The sequence below is a fragment of the Papilio machaon genome, chromosome 26 (assembly GCF_912999745.1).
Source record: "Papilio machaon chromosome 26, ilPapMach1.1, whole genome shotgun sequence".
In the NCBI taxonomy this organism is placed as follows: Eukaryota; Metazoa; Arthropoda; class Insecta; order Lepidoptera; family Papilionidae; genus Papilio; species Papilio machaon.
The window spans coordinates 3,277,584-3,297,117 of NC_060011.1; the positions used below are offsets into that span (position 1 = coordinate 3,277,584).

Consider the following 19,534-nt stretch of genomic DNA (forward strand, 5'->3'; position numbering starts at 1 on the left):
GTCTATTACGTTGATTGTTGTTTAAATCATAAGAATTATTTTATTTTCTAATCTACTTTTCATTTTTCCTTTCCTTTTTTAGTACTTTGTCTAGTATAAAATCTGACTAGAACAACACTAGCACACCATCTCTATGGAAGGTTGGAAACTATGGTTTTTTTGGGATGATTTACAGACTTGAAATAAAAATCAGTTGAAACTTTATTTCTTCTTATCCCTTTTATGTCTTTTAAAGAAAATTATATATTTTTTATGGTCAAAATAGTAACAAACTTGAAAAAAAAAACGCGAACAATTCAGTGTAATATGAATTTATTTTTACTAAATTCACTTATAATAGTAAAATTCATATAGTTCGTAATTAACACAGCCATTGCATTTTTAATACGTTATTGAAATGTCAACTATTTTTTTAAAAATATTTTCTGACGATCATTTATTGCTTTTTAAGGATAAATTTAGAATATAATTTGCATATATTACTAACTACTTAATCCTAATACTTATTTACTAAATTGGAATGTTCTTATAAATTATATTTATGTACAAATTTTATTTAACGATTATAGTTTGATAGTTTCGTTCAGTTGTCTTTGGTTTCGATATTAGTCTATGATTTCTCAATGTTTGTTCTCAATTTCTTCAGTTCGTCCCACATTTCGTTTGGCAGATCATCACCTACTTCTTCCTTAAAGTATTTTTCTACTGCATCGGCCTGCAAAAATAAAAATACATACTATAATGTATTTAATTGCGCTAAAATTATATCTGCCATAAAACCATAAATTATAGAAAAAAACGGTAAAATGTGTATAATTTCATAGATTAAGAAAGTTAAGAATGTGATATAATTATCGTTTTTTTGTTTTTCAATAAATCATAAAAAATGTAAATAAAAGAATATACCTCTTGCTTCCAGAAGTCTTTAGGGATGCTGAACAATTCCTTCATGTTAATATCTTCAAGGTTATCAGTATTCAGGGCTCCAGGTTTGGGCACGTATCCCAGCGGAGTCTCGACGTGGCAGGGCTCCTCGTCACAGCGACGAAGCACCCAGTCAAGCACGCGAGAATTATCACCGAAACCGGGCCAAAGGAATTTGCCCTGAAATCAATTATTGCTTAATAAATGTGCTAAAAAATCAAGTAGGGTGCAAAAAAAGTTAATATTTATTCATAATCCGCTGTTAACATGATGTCTTTTCAATTCAGTATGCATTTACCTGGGCGTCTTTTCGGAACCAATTAACGTGGAAGATCTTAGGCATGTTGCGTCCGGGCTGCGGCATAGAGAGCCAATGCTGCAGGTACTCCCCGAAGTTGTAGCCAAAGAATGGACGCATTGCGAACGGATCGTGCATCACCACTTTGCCCTGTAAAGATAGCATATTTTATTCAAAAACTGCATTTAAATTCTGCCATTTTACCAAAGGAATACTTTAGATTAAATATTTATAATAATAGTCAAGCGGGGTTTTCTAGATAGCTCTCCCAACTATTTCTTAATAAATAGCTAGCTGGTCTACTTACGCTGTGTTCAGCTGCGGCGGTGGCCTCAGACCTCATGGTGGCCCCCATGAAGACACCGTGCTGCCAGTCACGAGCTTCCACCACGAGAGGCACACCGGTTGGTCGCCGCCCGCCTAGCAAGATGGCAGATATTGGCACACCCTCGGAGCTTTCCCACTGTCCGTCTATTATGGGACATTGTTCAGCTGGAGTGCAAAACCTGAAAATAAAAAATATCTGAATTCCACTGATAAGAAAACCACTAATATGTGTACTTAAATGTTTCTAAAGATGTTTGCTTTGTACGTTTTCAGACATACCGTGAGTTAGGATGTGCGGCTAATGTCTTCTTACTAGGATCCCAGGGCTGGCCCTTCCAATCGATCAGACTCTCCGGGGCTTTGCCCATGCCCTCCCACCACACGCCGCCGTCGCTCGTCTCAGCTACGTTAGTGAACACCGTGTCTTGGAAGATGGACGCCATTGCTATCGGGTTTGTTGCTGTTGAAGTACCTATTAAACAAATCAACTTAGTTAATATCGGTGTTAGCTGTGTTATTATTTCTTAGTGTGGATTGCGGTACTCAGAGATGTGTAATAGTGATTTAATACACATTATATTTAACTTAATAAAAATAAAACGTCTAGAGGGACAGCTAATGCATACGTAATCAAATTCGATAAAGAAATAGAAATGACTTCAATTGTAATAAAATATAATTTTATAAAGCCAGTTCAACGATGGTTTAAAGTTTTGATCCCGATAACCGATATGTAGTTTTTATTCGACATAATTAATTGGCATCGACATTTTTATTGTAATTTTTCTTCGCAGACATTGACGTGGTAAACAACTAGTAACGATTATCAATATAATATTCAATGAAAACTATTATCTATGCACCAGTTTTTTAAAGTGTGTCAAAGAACCTCTCAACTATGTCGAGACAGTGATCTTCCTGTGAAGGTTTCCGTCAAGTACTCGATAGTACGTTGATAAAGTTACACAAATAATTTTGTATTGTTATTTCTAATGTAAAAAATTCAGATATAATTCTTCATAATATTTATAATTAAATACAATACTAAAGAACTACTTAAATAAATCACCAAATTTCATTCTCTCGATGGCAACAAAAAAGACCATAGATTTCTTGATAGAAAAAGATAAAAAAAAATATTCTTTTGTTTTTTGTTTATTCAGACTTCTTGGAATATATCTTTTTATTAAGTTAATAAACAGTGAAGTTATTTTATCAGTTATAATATTCTGTTTTTCAATGGACAAAATTGAGGCAATAAAGGCAAAATATATTTTAACTCACCAGGTGCGACACCAAAGAATCCATTCTCAGGATTAATAGCTCTCAGTACTCCGTTACTATCGAACTTCATCCATGCGATGTCATCACCAACACATTCCACTTTGTACCCCGGTAGGGAGGGTGTCATCATAGCTAAGTTGGTCTTGCCACATGCTGAAGGGAACGCTGCGGCGATGTACCGCTTACGACCTTTAGGGTCTGTTATACCAACGATCTGAAAGATTCAGTTGTGGTGAACGAATGATTACTGAACAGGATGAACGAATGACATAAAGACAAAGATGACGGTCAATACTGTAGGTATAAAACTCATTAGATGAACTGAATACTCTATGATTTCATACAATTTCGATGTACCCTCTATTTATTTTATACTCTATGCATATCAACAACTTTTAATAGTTAAGAAGTTACTAGCTATTAGACGTTATTAACTGAGTGATGTATTTATGTGACGTGTAATTACCAGCATGTGTTCAGCAAGCCAGCCCTCTCGTCGCGCTAACACGGACCCCAATCGAAGCGCGAAGCATTTCTTACCAAGGAGACTGTTACCGCCGTAACCGCTACCTGTTCATACGTAAGTTAAATTACTAATTATTCCTATCTTGTTTCTTAAGTTACACAAACATGACATTTTAAATCTGCGAATTCTGCGAATCTTAATCTCACGGCGAAACAATAACTTTCTTTATAATAAAATAGCAATTTTACTTATAATATTTCTAATTGTCGCCCGCGATTTCGTCCGCGCAAAATTAAAACAAAACTTAATATGTGCCTATGTTCTACATTTGTGCCAAATTTTATCAAGATCCGTTGAGCAGTTACGGAGATACCTTTCAAACAAACATCCATCCTTACATCTAAACATTCGCATTTATAATATTACTAAGATTAGTAAGATAAATACGAAAGTTTAGATAGATAGATGTTTGTTGGAAATTATCTCTAGAACGGCTCAACAGATCTTAATGAAATTTGGCACAGATGTAGAACATATATTGTTAATTTCACGCGGACGCAGTCGCGGGCGACAGCTAGTTTATATATAAAAAAGTTTGATTCAAATATAAAAAAATCATTATAAAATTCCATTCGAATGTCACTTCGTTAGCCGTATAGGCTACATGAGATCACAAAGAAATAGACAAAGATTCCGCGTAGAACCTTCCCTCAAATAACCGTTACCATGAACTGAAAAGTAATACTACAACGTTTTTTTTTCGAATAGAATAAGTAGATATAAATCTTACCATAGCTAACAATCTCATTTTCAGTGGGTTTGTGCAGTATTATAGTGCGTGAAGGGTCGCAGGGCCAGCCCGGCGTACCCGCCTTGCCCACCGCGTGTAGGCATCGCACGAACTGCTCGTCTTTACGCAGCAAGTCCAATACTGGGGCACCTGAGTATAGATTTACTACGTGGTAGAGCCATACAAAACTCTCTAAAGAAATAATGAAGCGCCAATAGTACATTATGTCAATACATTCGAGGTTGGAAAATAGAATCCCTACATTCGAATATTGTCACGAAGTACTAACACAAGAAAAACTTTATTCTGAATTGCTTGTCTAAATATTAAGAGTAAAGTTTGTATTAAATAAGTTCTCAAACCACTGAACCGATTTGAAAAATTATTTCATTGCTGGGAGGTGGAAATCTTACATTATCCCCATGGGACTAAGGTTATATTTATTAGTAGATTTTCAATTCCGCGTGGACAAAGTTGAGGACAACTATTAGTTTTTTAAATTTGTAGTCTTACCCATCCTAGTCATGACGCGCATCGAGTACACGACGTAAGGGGAGTCCGTCACTTCTACACCAATCTTTGATAGTGGAGAACCCACCGGACCCATAGAGAATGGGATCACGTACATTGTGCGTCCTTGGACAGACATAAATTATAGAAAAATGACAAACTATTAGATAGTACAGTTAAAAAATAAATCGAATTATGTTCAAGTAAGTTTTGCTGCAGAATATAATGATGAAACTATAATCTGCACATTCTTAAATCTTTAGTATATTAATTGTAAATTAAGACTAAGTTCTTTTAAGCTTAAATGGTCGTAACCAGAAAAATATTGGTCTAATACTCACTACAGTGGCAATATTTAATTATTAAGAATTTGTGCACTGACTAGGTTAAAGACTAGAAATTAAGAAACATTTCTAACCTCGCATACATCCCGGGAATCTCTCTGAGATGGCCTTTTCATAATCTCCCGGTGTGATATAATTGCCTAGGGCGGACTTTTGTCCGGCTCTGGCGGCGGGCACCACATCCCGCTCCTTGTCTGAGCAAATGAAGGTCCTGGACTCGACACGGGCCACATCCGCGGGGTCGGTGCGGGCTAACCAACTGTCAGAAAGTTTTATTTAAAAAAAAAATTGAGGAAGACGGAGGATAAAATTTATATTGTAACTTATACTGCCTGGCTACTAAGAAGGTTTCTTAGTGTAGATCAGAAATAATTTTCAACCTTTCACCAACCAAAATGTAGGATACATGTCAGCTAGCCAGTTTTATCTCTTTAGCCTATAATTATTGGGACCACGAATAAATAAAAATTACACGTAATAAAAATAAAATTTACACGTTTTAGGACTGGCTGACATAATATAGTAATATTTGTGCCTAACGCTCAGCAAAATATTGAGGCAGTATATCGCGACTCACCAATTTTGATACTTGTGCAACGGTCGCAGCGTGCCTTGTTGCTGCATCAGCTGCAGCAGCGCGGCCGCCTCCGCTGGGGAGCCATCGCATACGTGCACATGTTCGGGCTCGCAAAGTGACGCGCTGCGCTCCACGAACGCACGGACCTATGTCACAGCGGGTTAGTATTAGAGCCATCGAGTACATATACATTTGAACCTGGATGAGCAAAAGTTCAAGTGACCACGATAATTGCTCTCTTACAAAGGTTTCTTTTTAACTCGAATTTCTCGCTTATGGAAGTCGTCCGTCGGTACCGAAAAATGACTGTCTTATAGAGGTTTCTTTATCTAGTTTCGACTGTATTCTCAACGAACTACATCGATGGGTCCTATGTATAAGGGCTAAAGTAACAAATTGATGATTTTTACTTTTTTATGTTAAAAGCTACCTCTTAGTTTAGTTAACAACATACACTAAACACAAATACACATTTACTGGTATAAATGTGTTTTTTTGCTAAAGTAAAAGGGCCTATACAGCATCTTTTGCCAAATGGTTGAAAGTTTGAGAGCCTCTCCTGTAAAGTTATCAATTTGCACATTGACCCTTATTCATAGGAGCCATCGAAATTTACATACACATGTACAAATATTTAGTATTATATTTGAATCTCTTTGTTCCCAACACAACCTTTCAACAACTCAAATGATAGTATGGAATATTTTTCAACATAACTAGTATTTACTAAGAAAAATCTTAATATCTCCTTCTTTAGTTCGTTGTTTACTATTGCATCATAAGTTTTCTTTGTCTTTACTATATAAAAAGTACCGGTTGTTGGAAAATTATGGACGCGCAGTCTAGAATCTAAAAGTGTTTGTATGTTTATCTTTATGTTTTTAACAAATATAATATCATAGAATAATTAGCAGTGGTTATTATAAAGGTACTTAACTAAATTAAAATTTTACTTATAACCTAATTAAACATATGTAATGAAACGAATGAGCCAATATGATTAATTCACGGCCGTGGCATCGAACGCGACTATACTTTGCCCCGGATTTATTGATGATAAATATAGAGTACTTATTATCTTAAAGGGGACAATAACTGGACTAGAGATATAAGGTCACTTGTTAATCGGGTAAAACAAGACAGTAGATGTATAGATAGAATACGTCTGACTATAAGTTTGCGGAATCGTAAAACTATTGTTTAAGAAGATTCGAAAATCGTAGTTTCATTGAATGTGTTGAAATGCTTACCTTTGGTGTGAGGGCGGCTAACTGAGGGCTCGGCTTGATAGTTCCTCGGAGCGCTGTCTGATGAGCGGCCCGGCTGCATCCCAGTGCCACTTGTGCGCATCTGTTGATACCAAGAGTTATAAATCAACTTGTTTCTATAATTTTCTTTTTAACCCTTTTTGGGGGGTCGTCATTTGCCTTTTATCGTGGGTTCGTCTTATACCGACTTGTGTATCTTGTACGTATAATTGGAAACATTTAATAGGAATTGCTGTTTTAAAAATTAACGATAATCCTTACTAATATAATAAATACGAAAGTAATTTTGTCTGTTTGTCTGTCGCGCTTTCACACCAAACTAATGTACCTATTTAAATGAAATTCAGTACACAGATAGTCTTGAGTCTGAGAAAGGACATAGGCTACTTTTTAATGCGAAAAAATGGTTGTTAAGTGTTGAAAGGGGGGATGAAAAGTTGTATGGAAGTATCGTCATTTTTACAACTAGATGATTAAAAATTATTTTTAGGCAGTTAATTTGATATATAACATTTGAAATTTGTAAAAGTTTTCAGCCTCAAGCGTGTAGAACAACAATGTTTGTGTGAATGTTTTGCAAGTAGAATATGTTTTGTTGTAATGTTTTATAAGTTTAAGTAAAATAATTAGGCTAAATAATTAAAAATGCTACCAGAAGACGCGAGTATTTCACGCAAAAAAGTCGCGAGCACAGCTAGTATAGAATAAGCGAGGAGTATGTGTTTGGAACTACTAGTGCTTTAAAGGAAAAATGTTTTTTTTGCAAATTTAAGTCAAATCAAATTTCCAAAATTAAATATAAATAATGAAATAGAAAATAAAGAAACGAATTTAATTTCACACAAAGAATTTTCTTTGTTCTTTGCATTGAAAAGTTCTTTCACAGAATTTTTAATCATTATTTTAATGTTTTCTTACATCTTCGATAACTGTAGTAAAACATTTTTGTATTTTTTTTATTGCAATTAATAAAAAAAATATTTAATTTCATAAAATTGTTACTAATACATAACAAGAAATATTATGTAAAAATAAGAAATAATAGGATATTTGGTTAAAATTATAAATAAAATAGTAATGATAATATTAAGTTCTTAATAAATATTTAAATTAAAAATATACTCACTCCGCGACTTTCTTGACGTAGTTTTCAGGAACAGTGTTTAAGTGCAACATTTTTAATACAAACATTAATTAAAATAATTTAAATGTTACTTTATTACTATTGAAATCTAATTTAATTAATAAATATTAAGAAAATAGAGTATTCTAAATTTTATCAATATTACTAAAGCTAAATAGAATTAAAAGCCATCTATAATATTTTAAAACAGTAAATCTAACACCCATTTAATAACTACGTTACGAAATGCGTTTTCAAACGTTATGGCAACATTAGCAAAGCGCGCGTAATATATGTGAGGACCGGTCAAATGGCGGTCGCTGATTGGTCGGAAATAAAGGCGGGTCATCTACGTGTCAAAACAAAGATACGTCACATAATGGAGAGGCTTGTTGTTTCAACTTGTATTATTAGCGGAGAATGACATGTTCAAATCAAGGTGAAATTTTATTGGTATATTTCATCAGTTACTATTACTATCCAAAGCTCAAGGAGCGATTGCATCATCCTGGTTTTAGAAGGGCTACAAATACGTCTTACCGTGGGTTCTCGAAAATCTCATTTTAAAAATATTTCTGTTATGTCAAGGATAATAACAGGAATGACTATATGTTTTATACAGTTTTGGTCTCAGAAAACAACGTTTAATGCTACATTCAGAAGTTTAGTTTTTTTTAAAAAACAGTCCTTTAGTATTTATCGCACTAATGGTCACTACTCACTACTAAGGGTCTCTTTTAATAAGTATAGAATTATAACACTTCTGCTTTATGATAGCCTTTGTTATTATTTTTACAAATGTACCGTTTTATTTTGTCAAGTATTGAAAAAGAATTGTGTTCGTGTTATAAAATATTGTATAGGTACAAGTTTTAAGAATTATTTTGATATTTTATTACCGTGACATTTACGCATGTTACATAATACGTTTTGATAAAAATAAATATACATTATGTATAAACATTCTAACATCCTGGTTCACCGATTAGGCACCAAACATGTCAGCCATCTTGTTTTTAAAAGTTTTTAAATTATCCATAGACAAAAGAAAAGAAAAGACGGTTTATTACATCTAGAAGCTAAAGCTGTAATATTTATACATTTTTTATATGTTTAGCTAAGAAAATTATTCTTTAAGATATAATAAAGTTAGACCCTTTAGATATTTTAATCCAAAGTTATTATCATGTATGTTTATTAGCAATTGCCATTAATCAATATCAATTATCTAGTGAATTTCATTTGATAAATTGAATAAAAGCAAAACACTTGTCATTTTCATCACCGATAACGACAAGGTGAGGGTTAAATTAACTTTATTATGATATTTATTGCGTCATTAATTTATGATTTTTTTGTTTTTATAACCGTTACTGGATCATTCTTTTTGTGTAGGTTAAAATTGATAGTGCGTGTTCTTTGTAGAGCTACGTTGTCTGGAATCTATTCAACTGCCCACACGCAAAATAGCGATGTTGTCACAGTGTGGTGAAGTACTACCCAATTACATGCTAAACATGGGTTTCTGAGACCTATCTGAGATCTCTGTATAAAACATATCCCCATCCTTGTAATTTGTGATCTTGTACAAAACATAGATAACCACATGATTTAAAAAGGGATTTTGAACTCAGAAAACCATGGTAAGTAAGCTCAATTTGTTTTGTATGTAAAATAATCCGGGGGCGCGGCAGTGCCCCGCAGAGACCAGTACAGACGAATACTATTTCAGTTAGTAATCTGTCACTATTAAGTCGATGTTTAGTAAATATTACAGTAGTATTAGCTGGTACGTTTATTATCGTTCTTATTTCTTTGTTACCGCCACACCTGGCATAATACGAAGGTTACGAGTGTGTCGGTAAAGGTATACCCACATAACAAAGCGGGTGCGGAAACTGGTTAAATCTTATTAATATTATAAATGCGAATATTTAGATGGATGTTTGTTTGTTTGAAAGGGTCAACGGATCTAGTTGTAATTGGGCACAGATGTATAACATAGCCTGAAAGATTACATACGCTACACGTTATTTTGTTTAATACCGCGCGGACAGTCGCGAGAGACAGCTAGTAATTTATAATGATGTGTATAAACTAGGCATTTCATGTAGTACAACAATTAAATGCGAGTGAGTAAGACTCGACGACGTGTATGCAATCGATTTTTATACATCGAAGCTATAAGTTTTTCGTTTCTGCCTACTCTTTTCGCGTCGCCGATACAGGACATTTTTACTTAAACATTTCCTCAGTATCATAGTGATGGTAACTAAATATCACAAGACCAGTTTTAAAATTTTATTTTCTCTATACCCGCTTCCGCTTAACAATGTAGCATAAGCTTAAAACGAGTTTCGTAGTTGAGTGAACGGGTTTAATTCCTCGTGATTAAACCAGGAAGATATTTCAAATATACATTCACCTTTACGATCATAAACTATCACTTATTTTTTTTTTTATAATTAAAAATCAATTATCTGTAACACTCTTCCTTATGAGGTAGGTGTAGCCAATAGATTGTATTTAAATAGTTTTTTGTGCAATTTAGTTTATATTTATTTTTAATACATAACTTTGTACATAATGGACATTCGGAAAGTTATTTCACTTTACTCTTTTCCTTTGGAATTTGACTGTTGTTTAGATTGGCCCGTTTATTTGGACGATATGTAGGAAGTATTAGAAAAAAAAACCTACAAAATGGCCAAGGACTATAAAATAATTCCGCGATTGACAAGGCAATTATAAATATGCCGGGTTCGCGACCCAATGTAGACATCTACTTCAATTATAAATTGATAAACAACTTGTACGGTTTCGTTATTTTCCCGCCGAGACGCCATCTTGTTCGGACATTTTATTACAAAGTCCGATGACCAAGGAATTATCTAAAGTCATATGAATGAAATGAATGCAATATTTCAAACATTAAGAATTTATGTCGTAATCCCTAAACCCTATATTATCATTATAATTATAACTATGGGTTTCGAATGCAGTGACACCAGTATTGATATATCATCTTACCTCTCATTCTTTTTTTAAAAAAAAAACAATATTTGTATCAGTGGCAGAGTAATGTAAACAGTGGTATTTTGTGGCTATTTGATTTTTGCCATTTTGGCGCTGACGGTCGCGGTCGGTAGCGGTGGTGAGGTTACTAACTAATAAAGTTCAAAAACAAACGAGTAAATCTATTAATTTAGACAGATCTGTTAATAAAAAGAACCGTTTAATTTTGTTTATAGTTATTGTTTAATTACACTTATCTAATATAATTGGGCAATTTCCAAGATCACATTGACCAGGTCAGACGTAATGTAAATATTGGTAGATTCACGAAGTTATGCCAGTCATTATATCGTTCATTCATTCCAGTCATTTTATGTTCCATAAACCAATTATTTATTGTTTTCCTTTTTTATTTTTAATCTATATAACTGGAATTATAAGAATTTTAGAAAGGATTTAAATAACTTCTTGTGATTTTATTAGAGCTGGTGATATTATTTGCTATACGATAGCAATTAAACAAATATTATCGTACTTTTCGATTGTTTAATTTTTCAAATTATAAATACCATAGAGGTTATATTAACAAAAAAAAAAGAAAACAAATAACAAGTCAGTGTAAGAGTTAATAATGTCAAAGGTTGGCAATAATAATTGTAATAAATATAGAGATATGCGCATAGTTGCCGATTGCGTGCTGATGCTGATGAAATAGGGGCGTGGAGGCCGGGCCTCCGCGCGAACTTTGCAACCGGCTGATACCATTTAAAGTACGGTTTCACTACGCGAATAGGTTATGAATATAAATACATATACATATCAGTTGTTTTTTTAAGTAGCTAGCGTTATTCTCAATTTTTAATAAAAATATACTAATGAACATTTTCAAGATAAATAATTATCTAATCACAAAAAAAGATGTCCACCATATAGGTTATATATAGGTAGGTTGTAAGGGTTTAGGTTTTTAAGATTATGGTTTAGTTTTTTTAATCTCCGTAAAATGTCAAAGTAGAGTAGAATTAACATCGTATATCTGTGTGTATCTATACACCATATCAATAATAAGTTATTATTTATTACGAATTTGCATTCGTTTTTACAAAATACTCCCGCGAACTTTCGTTCGTTTAGTGAAAATTCAAAGTCTACGTCATGATGACACGTATTTCAACGTACTCTGCCAATATGAAATGCCAACATTAACAACGACATTTAGCTTGTTATTTATAGATATGGAACTCGTTTATAAATTTTATTAATTGAGATTGAATAAAACTAGCGTATTAAGTCTTTCCAACATAATAGTGGTATATTTTATATTTGTTTGTTCTGTGTAATAAATGTTTAAACAGTTCTCCTACTAAAAAGACGATGTTGCAACAATTTGCCCTAATATTCAAATTTTAGTTGATAATAATTTATACCAGGGAAATATGTAAGTGGGCAACCCAAGATCTGACTTTTGACGGTGAAATAATTCTCCCAGAAACTTCAATATAAGGTTAAACTATCTTCCGCAAATCCGAGGAAAAAAATACTTGAATAGTAGCCTATGGCTTCTTCCACACTGTTCTACATCTATGCCATATTTCATCCAGAACTCTGGAATCATTCTGTAGATACCGTGTAACAAATATCCATCCATCTAAACATTCGCATCAGTAAGATGAGTAGGTACATATTAAAATTGGTCATAAATAAGAGAAAACTGCCGGAAATCAAAATGGGAAGGCACTGAACTTTGCATAATTACATAAAAGCGCCTATAAGAGCGCAGTTTCATTAGCAGATGGCGTCCGCATGAATGGTGCGAGAGATTTCCTGTTCACGCATGCCATAGCGCTCGTATAAAACCGTTTTAATTTGTTTTCGTTACCACCCGCATACATTGGGCGACAGTCCTTACTTTTTCTCACCGCGCATTTCCATTAGTTGTTAGCCCGTATGCGGGGAATCCCCGCATGTTGTATAATAACCTAGTTACCGACTAATGAAATTGCGCCCTTAGAATGCTTTTGGACACTCTTCTATAAAAGACAAAAGAATTAAAGAAAAAAAATCGTATAACTTACTTTTTTGTTAACCTCGTTAATATGAGCACCATTTTTACAGTCGTGTCTCCTCTATTGTTTTAATTTCTGAAACAAAAGCAAATAAGTATTTTTAATCATTAAAAAATAATTTAAAATAACCCGATGAATAATTTGCTTAGGCGACTTACAAACTTACTTACTTCACGTTTTGCTGGTAACATAGTGATATAAACTTAAGTTTCCATGGCCGGAGAAAGTGTATAAAAACTAATCTCTGTTATATAAAGATATATAGAGGGATGACAACATGTTTTCGCGGTGTAAGCCCACGGTAAGACATTTCATACAGCACTAATAATTGCACTCATTGACCAACCACTAACCAAACTTCCTACTTGACTTGTTACTTGGTATTTATAAAAAAAAATGTTTTTTCAATGCATCCGAATGTAAATTAGTAATTTGTTACATCTGTTACATTTGCGTTTTTATATAAATCAAGGTCTTGTCGCTTGAACGTGATAAAAATAAATTGAAAATACAATCTTAAAACAAAATGATAAGATAAAATAAAATATCAAACACTTCGCTAACTTTTCGAGTAACTTTTAAGATATTAGGTAAATAAGTAAATAATGACTTGCTAAAGAATATTAAAAACAATTTTTCTGTGATAATGCTCTTTCTTATAATATTAAAAACATAAGAAATGTAAACATGGCTATTAAAAAAAATAAAAAAACTGTATCAAAAAACGAAAAGAATATGTAGGTTCTAAAATGTCCGCACTATTAGGAATCTTTGTAAAATTTTTTTTTTTAAATTAAAAATAAGTAGTCAAATTTTTGTAAAACCTTTATTGCAAAAATGATTATTTTTCGCCAAATATAACGTTTACCATATCTATATATATAAAAGAAAGTCGTGTTAGTTACACTATTTATAACTCAAGAACGGCCGAATCGATTTTACTGAAAATTGCTTAGAACCAGGAAACGGACATAGGATAATTTTTACCCCGTTTTCTTTTTTTTTCGCGCGGACGTAGTCGCGGGTAAAAGATAGTTTATGATAAAACTGTATCTTTGCTCACTTTCAAATTAAAATTATGAAATGTTGTTTTAGGTCAGTTACTTTCAAAGTTGTCTTTACGCTTCATATAGTTTTACAATATCTTGTTTACTTTTCCTTTTACTTCATCTCAAACAATCATGCATCGATCAGAACACTTTTTCAAAGTGTCAAAATAAAATCTTATACAAGTCACTTTGCCGAGACAAATAACAAACTGGCGGAGTACATAATTTGCCAATGTCATTAGCTAGGTTTAGCTAAGGAACAAAGGATTCAAAGATCTTTACCCTGCCTTATCCTGTCTTGTGTAAGAAAACGTGACTTTCTTTCATAATAAACCAAGGACACACGACACGACAAATCATCTGCAATGCATTGACGTCAATGCGGATATTGTCGTACGTCATTTATTGCGTTCTCTATTCTTATTTAATATTTATTATTAAAGAAATCGTGCGCAAGATAAATGACCGATCCGTCACTGAAACCTCAATAATGTGACACTTCAATGTACCAAGGTTTAAGTTTTCCCTTATCTTATTAATCGTACTAATGTTATAAATACGAATGTTTATATGGATGTTTGTTTGAAGGTATTTTCAGAACGGCTGAACGGATCTTTGATCTGAAATTTGTCTCAAAGGTTTGGAAAGGTTAAAATAGTCTGGAAGAACATATAGGACACTTGGACTCGCGGACAGAGTCGCTGACGACAGCTAGCTTTTGCATAAATTATTTCACGCATAATTCTCACATTATTAAATTATTTAAAATGCATTCATAATAACTTCTTCAATTGTAAATTAATTTGGGTGAGGTTTACTTCAATCCGTAATATGTACGACTCTGTCCCTACCTACAGCCTAGACACATAGTTGAAGTATTAGGTTTAATTTTCCCTTTGTATACGCCACAATAATCTAGATCGCAACAACTCCGCGGGGGTCGTAAGAGAGCACCTTATCTGAAGGTCTTCACTATCAGGTCTTGTTGGTATATTACATCACTCTTCTAAAGACTATAACGGTCACGTGTATCTCATATCATCGTAACGCGATAAACAACAGTCTGATTTAGTTCGAGTGTTTTAGTAAATAAGTTTGTTTTGATTTTCTTCATAAGAGATGACCTTCATAATATTTCCAGTACAAACTACACTGTGATAAACAGCAATATTGCAGTCTATAAACATGCAAAAAATTTTATTCTTTTAAATTGGATAAATTATATTTAGTTGCAATTCAAAACAGAGATATTTTCACCATAGACAAACTAGCATATTTTCAGAATTTTCGGGAAAACACTTTTTCTCTTATAAATATAATTATAAGTTATCCTGATTATAAAATATCATTTAATTTTATTCATTCAATATTCACAAATTAAATTAAATACGGTAATAAATAATAATGACCAGATGTGTCATTATCTAATATATAAAATTCTCGTGTCACAGTTTTCGTTCCCGTACTCCTCCGAAACGGCTTGACCGATTCTCATGAAATTTTGTGAGCATATTCAGTAGGTCTGAGAATCGCCCAACATCTATTTTTCATTTTTTTTAACTGCGCGCGGACGGAGTTCAGTAGGTCTGAGAATCGGCCAACATCTATTTTTCATAACCCCCCCCCCATTTTTTTTAACTGCGCGCGGACGGAGTCGCGTGCGACAGCTAGTTATTTAATAAAGCGATGAATTCCAGTGTACTTTAGTGATACTTTAACGGTTTGCTACATCATATTTTGAACAGTCAAAAGATTATTGTAGTGCACAAACAACTTGTTCAATTTAATATTGAAACAATCAGATGTAAGCCAGCCTGACAAACGACTAAGATAGTAAAAACCAGACCAAATCACTCGGCTGGTTTATTAGCTAGTATTCTAGTGCTTATCTAAGTTCTGATGAAACAAATAGTTTTTTATAAGATTACTGTCACTTTTTTTTCTAGGGGAGTAATGTAATGTAGATATAAACCACAATTTTATTTAATTCTTTTGTCAGACTGGCAAGATGGTAATATTTAACAAGGGAGGTATGGCCATTGTGACCTCTTGTAGCGTTTGACCAATATTGAATTCATTCGATAAGTATTCTTCCCCGAGCTGTTCTTGAGGAATGCCAGCCATCCAGGTGGCTTTGATGGTCTCTGCCGGTCTATGTCGTCCGATAACGGAACTTGGCGATAGGATCATTCTAAACAATTCTTCGCAATACGTCCCGTAAAGAAATGAAGAGGGAAGAGGGAACTGATGTCAGTCCGCAAGCCGACCGGTAAGAGTTTGGTCGTTAATGATTTGAGTCGCTCTCCGTTGTATGCGGTCTAATAGATGAAGCCGGTAATGGTGCTCTACCCCAGAGATGCGAGCAGTATTCCAGGGCCGAACTTGGGTATAGCGAAAGTGACTCGATATGTCAACGCCGAGAATAAAGAAACTGGCTGAAGCAACCAGGGGAGTATTCTCGAAAAGGACATTTACGATAAAGAGACTTGTGACTCCAATTCGAAACGTCGACTATTTAGGATTAAAAGCGTATTTCTCTGTTTTTAGTTTCAGATTAGAATGGTTATCAGTCGGTATTACTGTGTTTTTATTTCACAATATATGATATTGTAATCCAATCGTCTGCATTTATAAGCCTTACCAAAGGCTTCTTTCTATCCTTGATCCATCGTTTATAGTAAGCTCACGTATCGTATATAGTTACTGTCTAAATCAATATTGAATCCCTGAGATCGATCCGAAATTTATTTCCGTACTAATATGAAAGGAACTTTGATCTATTTGATCGATCAAAATAATATACAATGTTTCGATTGCAATTGTTATCTTAAGATCGGTTAAATTTGAACCAAACCAATAAGAAATACCGTGCATAAGTAAAAATATTTCGAATTCGAATATTGCTTTCGTTAAATAATCTGACAATTTAAATTAACTGTTAAACGTAATGAAATGTAATTATTTACTAATTGCTCGTTGAATGTTGATATAATTATGACGTTCAGTGGTATTACACTTCGGAAAGACAGCTTCAAGGATAAATATTGAAAAAAGGTTGGATAAATGTTTTTGAAGTGTAATGTTCTGGTTCAAGTTAAATGTTTTAATAACAATGAATAATGCAGTTTTGATATTAAACTTCAATTTCATTATAATAATACGTGAAAGAAAACTTTCTACTCCTTTTTAGAGAACTTGAGGGAACTGATGAACGTATTTGATAAAGCTATAATGTTGTAATTAAAAGAATCTTCGTTTAGTAATTACTTTGGTCGAATATAGATCAATGTGCTACAACCAGTAAACAATTAAACTGTCAATATTAATTAAGATATAATCATAGATAATAGTTGTTTGTAAACATTATTTACTCTATGGTTATAGTGGCACTTTAGTAAACGGGATTTAAAAGTGGGTAAAGAATTGAAATGATAACGCTCTACTTATTTTACATTTCTTTCAATGCAACGCGTATTATAAATTAATCAATAAACTGGCATGTTACAATTTCTGCATCAAGCCATAATTGTTATAAAAAAAAAACTTACCGCGTCTGTCAATCGGCCAGTCAACTCGGCTGGTGTTCACGACTTGTAAAGTCCCCTGGATAGTTTCCCGCGCAAAGATAATACGCGCCAACGGAGACGTGGTGCGGACGTAAATGTCGATTGCACACTGACTTGTTATTTTCCATTCGAGATGGTCGAAAAAAATCTGTCATGTGCTATCTCCAAGCTATCGAAATAATAAGGTTGATGCGAAGGTCAAGATTTCATTGTCAAATCATCAATAAATCGATCCCTTTTGTTTTTTGCATTACGGAATAAACGAGTTATAAATAGCGGTGCATGTTACTGAATGCGGAACGAATTGCAACAGAGAGTCTACGACAAACATTCAAAAGGTTTCAATCATATATAAGCATAACTTATCGCTCACACCCTTAACCCAGAGGTGTAGGCAGATAAATACGAGAGATCGACACATTTAAAATGCAATATGTAAGACAATGTGCTTTTATTTGGATCATTTTCATTTTACTTGGTACAAAACTGGACGCTCGAATTAATAATCTTTCAAGTTTCGTATTATTAGGAAGGTACGATAATATTGATTAAATCATAACAATGCCGCAGCAATTAGAAATACATAGAAATACATAAGACAATTAATTATTGGTGTATATCTAAATGTCCTTAATAACTTAGTGAAGCAACCACAAAATTAAATATGTTGCAAATGTTTTTATGCGTCGTTACAAACGTTTAAAATAAACACTTAATATTAAAATGTAATTAAATGAAATGACGTAGGTATTTACAAAGTAAATGTATAAAGATGTTGTTACAAAAACAAAGTGATAGTAAAATTGTACTTTGATTTGAAATTATTCAATCACTAAATCTGTTATTCTGTATTTATAACCATGAAATTCCTGTAACACTGTATAGAATGTTTTGTCTCTGCATTTTCATAGACAAAGAGAGGGCTAATGTATTTTATGCAAGTACTTCAACTCATTATTGTAATGAGTCGAACTAAAGTTTCATCAAAATCTGTATGACGATTTAGAAAATATATTTATATTACTTTTGTTTTTTATATATTTCATGTCTAATTTCTGGATTAGTATTTGAGTAGAGCAGTTAGTAACAAATATAAAATATATAATAAAAATTATATTTCTAGAACATTTTTATTTACTTTGATTTTAGTTTTTACTATCAGAATCTTATCGAGGCAGATAGATTTGTGAAATGAAAGATTAGATATTTGTAATTTCCTTTATCCATTATAAAGTTAATGCAATATACATTGATTCATTTATTAAAGAGATTTATTGCAAATACTACTGCTTACTTTTAACATGTCACTGTCAAATCGTGAATTCCGCCTTTGCTTGCTAACAAATTGTTAAGAATTCATCATAAATTGACGTCAGTTTATTACTCTCGCTGTTACTTAAACTGACGTTCATTAATGTTTAGTGACATATATGTAACAACTTCATTGTTAGTTAGTCTATTTATAAAATGGAATGTTAAAGAGCCGAGGGTAGCCAAGATTACGTTGACATTGTGTAACTCATTTCTATTGATGAGTGAACAGACATGTGTAATGTGTAAAAAGAAGTTTTTCGTCTTTTAATTAAACTGGGTAGACAAAGATGGCATTTTCTACTTAATAATTAAGTGTATTAGAAATCGAATATGCAGACGTAAAAATATTATGTAGATCTATTCTTAAGTATGGAAGGTTTAGTTATCTGAATGAAGACGGTAATCAATCTTCATCACGGACTATTATCTTATAAAACGCATGACAACTGCAATAGGTGATATATTGTGCAATATAACATCGTGATGTCTCAAATAACAACAAGTAACAATATGTTGGACATAGAAAGCAATTGATTGATGTGGAATAATTCAAAGATGTGTGTGTGTGTTCAAGTATATTAAGTGTTCCTTTAGCAAAACAGTGGATGTCTCT

The 19,534-nt window shown here is 33.1% G+C and overlaps 1 protein-coding gene across 2 annotated transcripts; it reads right to left on the bottom strand.

The window, feature by feature from the left end:
* Positions 1-428: 428 nt before the first annotated feature.
* On the bottom strand, positions 429-17,882 carry LOC106715167 (phosphoenolpyruvate carboxykinase [GTP]-like). Of its 2 annotated transcripts, XM_045684579.1 has the most exons (14): positions 17,590-17,882; positions 13,002-13,067; positions 6,771-6,870; positions 5,521-5,666; positions 5,018-5,202; positions 4,603-4,725; positions 4,090-4,239; positions 3,300-3,403; positions 2,834-3,047; positions 1,829-2,021; positions 1,530-1,728; positions 1,223-1,372; positions 907-1,104; positions 429-715 (listed from the first exon to the last, which is right to left on the bottom strand). In XM_045684579.1, exons 2-14 carry the CDS (start codon positions 13,031-13,033, stop codon positions 611-613), a joined length of 1,899 nt encoding a protein of 632 aa, XP_045540535.1. In that variant the 5' UTR covers positions 13,034-13,067; positions 17,590-17,882; the 3' UTR covers positions 429-610. The 2 variants fall into 2 exon arrangements, with proteins under 2 accessions (XP_045540535.1, XP_045540534.1); XM_045684578.1 differs by lacking the exons at positions 13,002-13,067; positions 17,590-17,882 and adding an exon at positions 7,915-8,024.
* Between the last annotated feature and the right edge of the window lie 1,652 nt (positions 17,883-19,534).

Excerpts from the sequence above, each read along its gene's own strand:
- LOC106715167 (XM_045684578.1), bottom strand. The coding sequence starts at position 7,979 with ATGTTTGTATTAAAAATGTTGCACTTAAACACTGTTCCTGAAAACTAC. Across the intron at positions 6,871-7,914 it reads TACGTCAAGAAAGTCGCGGA|ATGCGCACAAGTGGCACTGG; the intron begins GTGAGTATATTT and ends TGGTATCAACAG. Across the intron at positions 1,373-1,529 it reads CCGCCGCAGCTGAACACAGC|GGCAAAGTGGTGATGCACGA; the intron begins GTAAGTAGACCA and ends CTATCTTTACAG.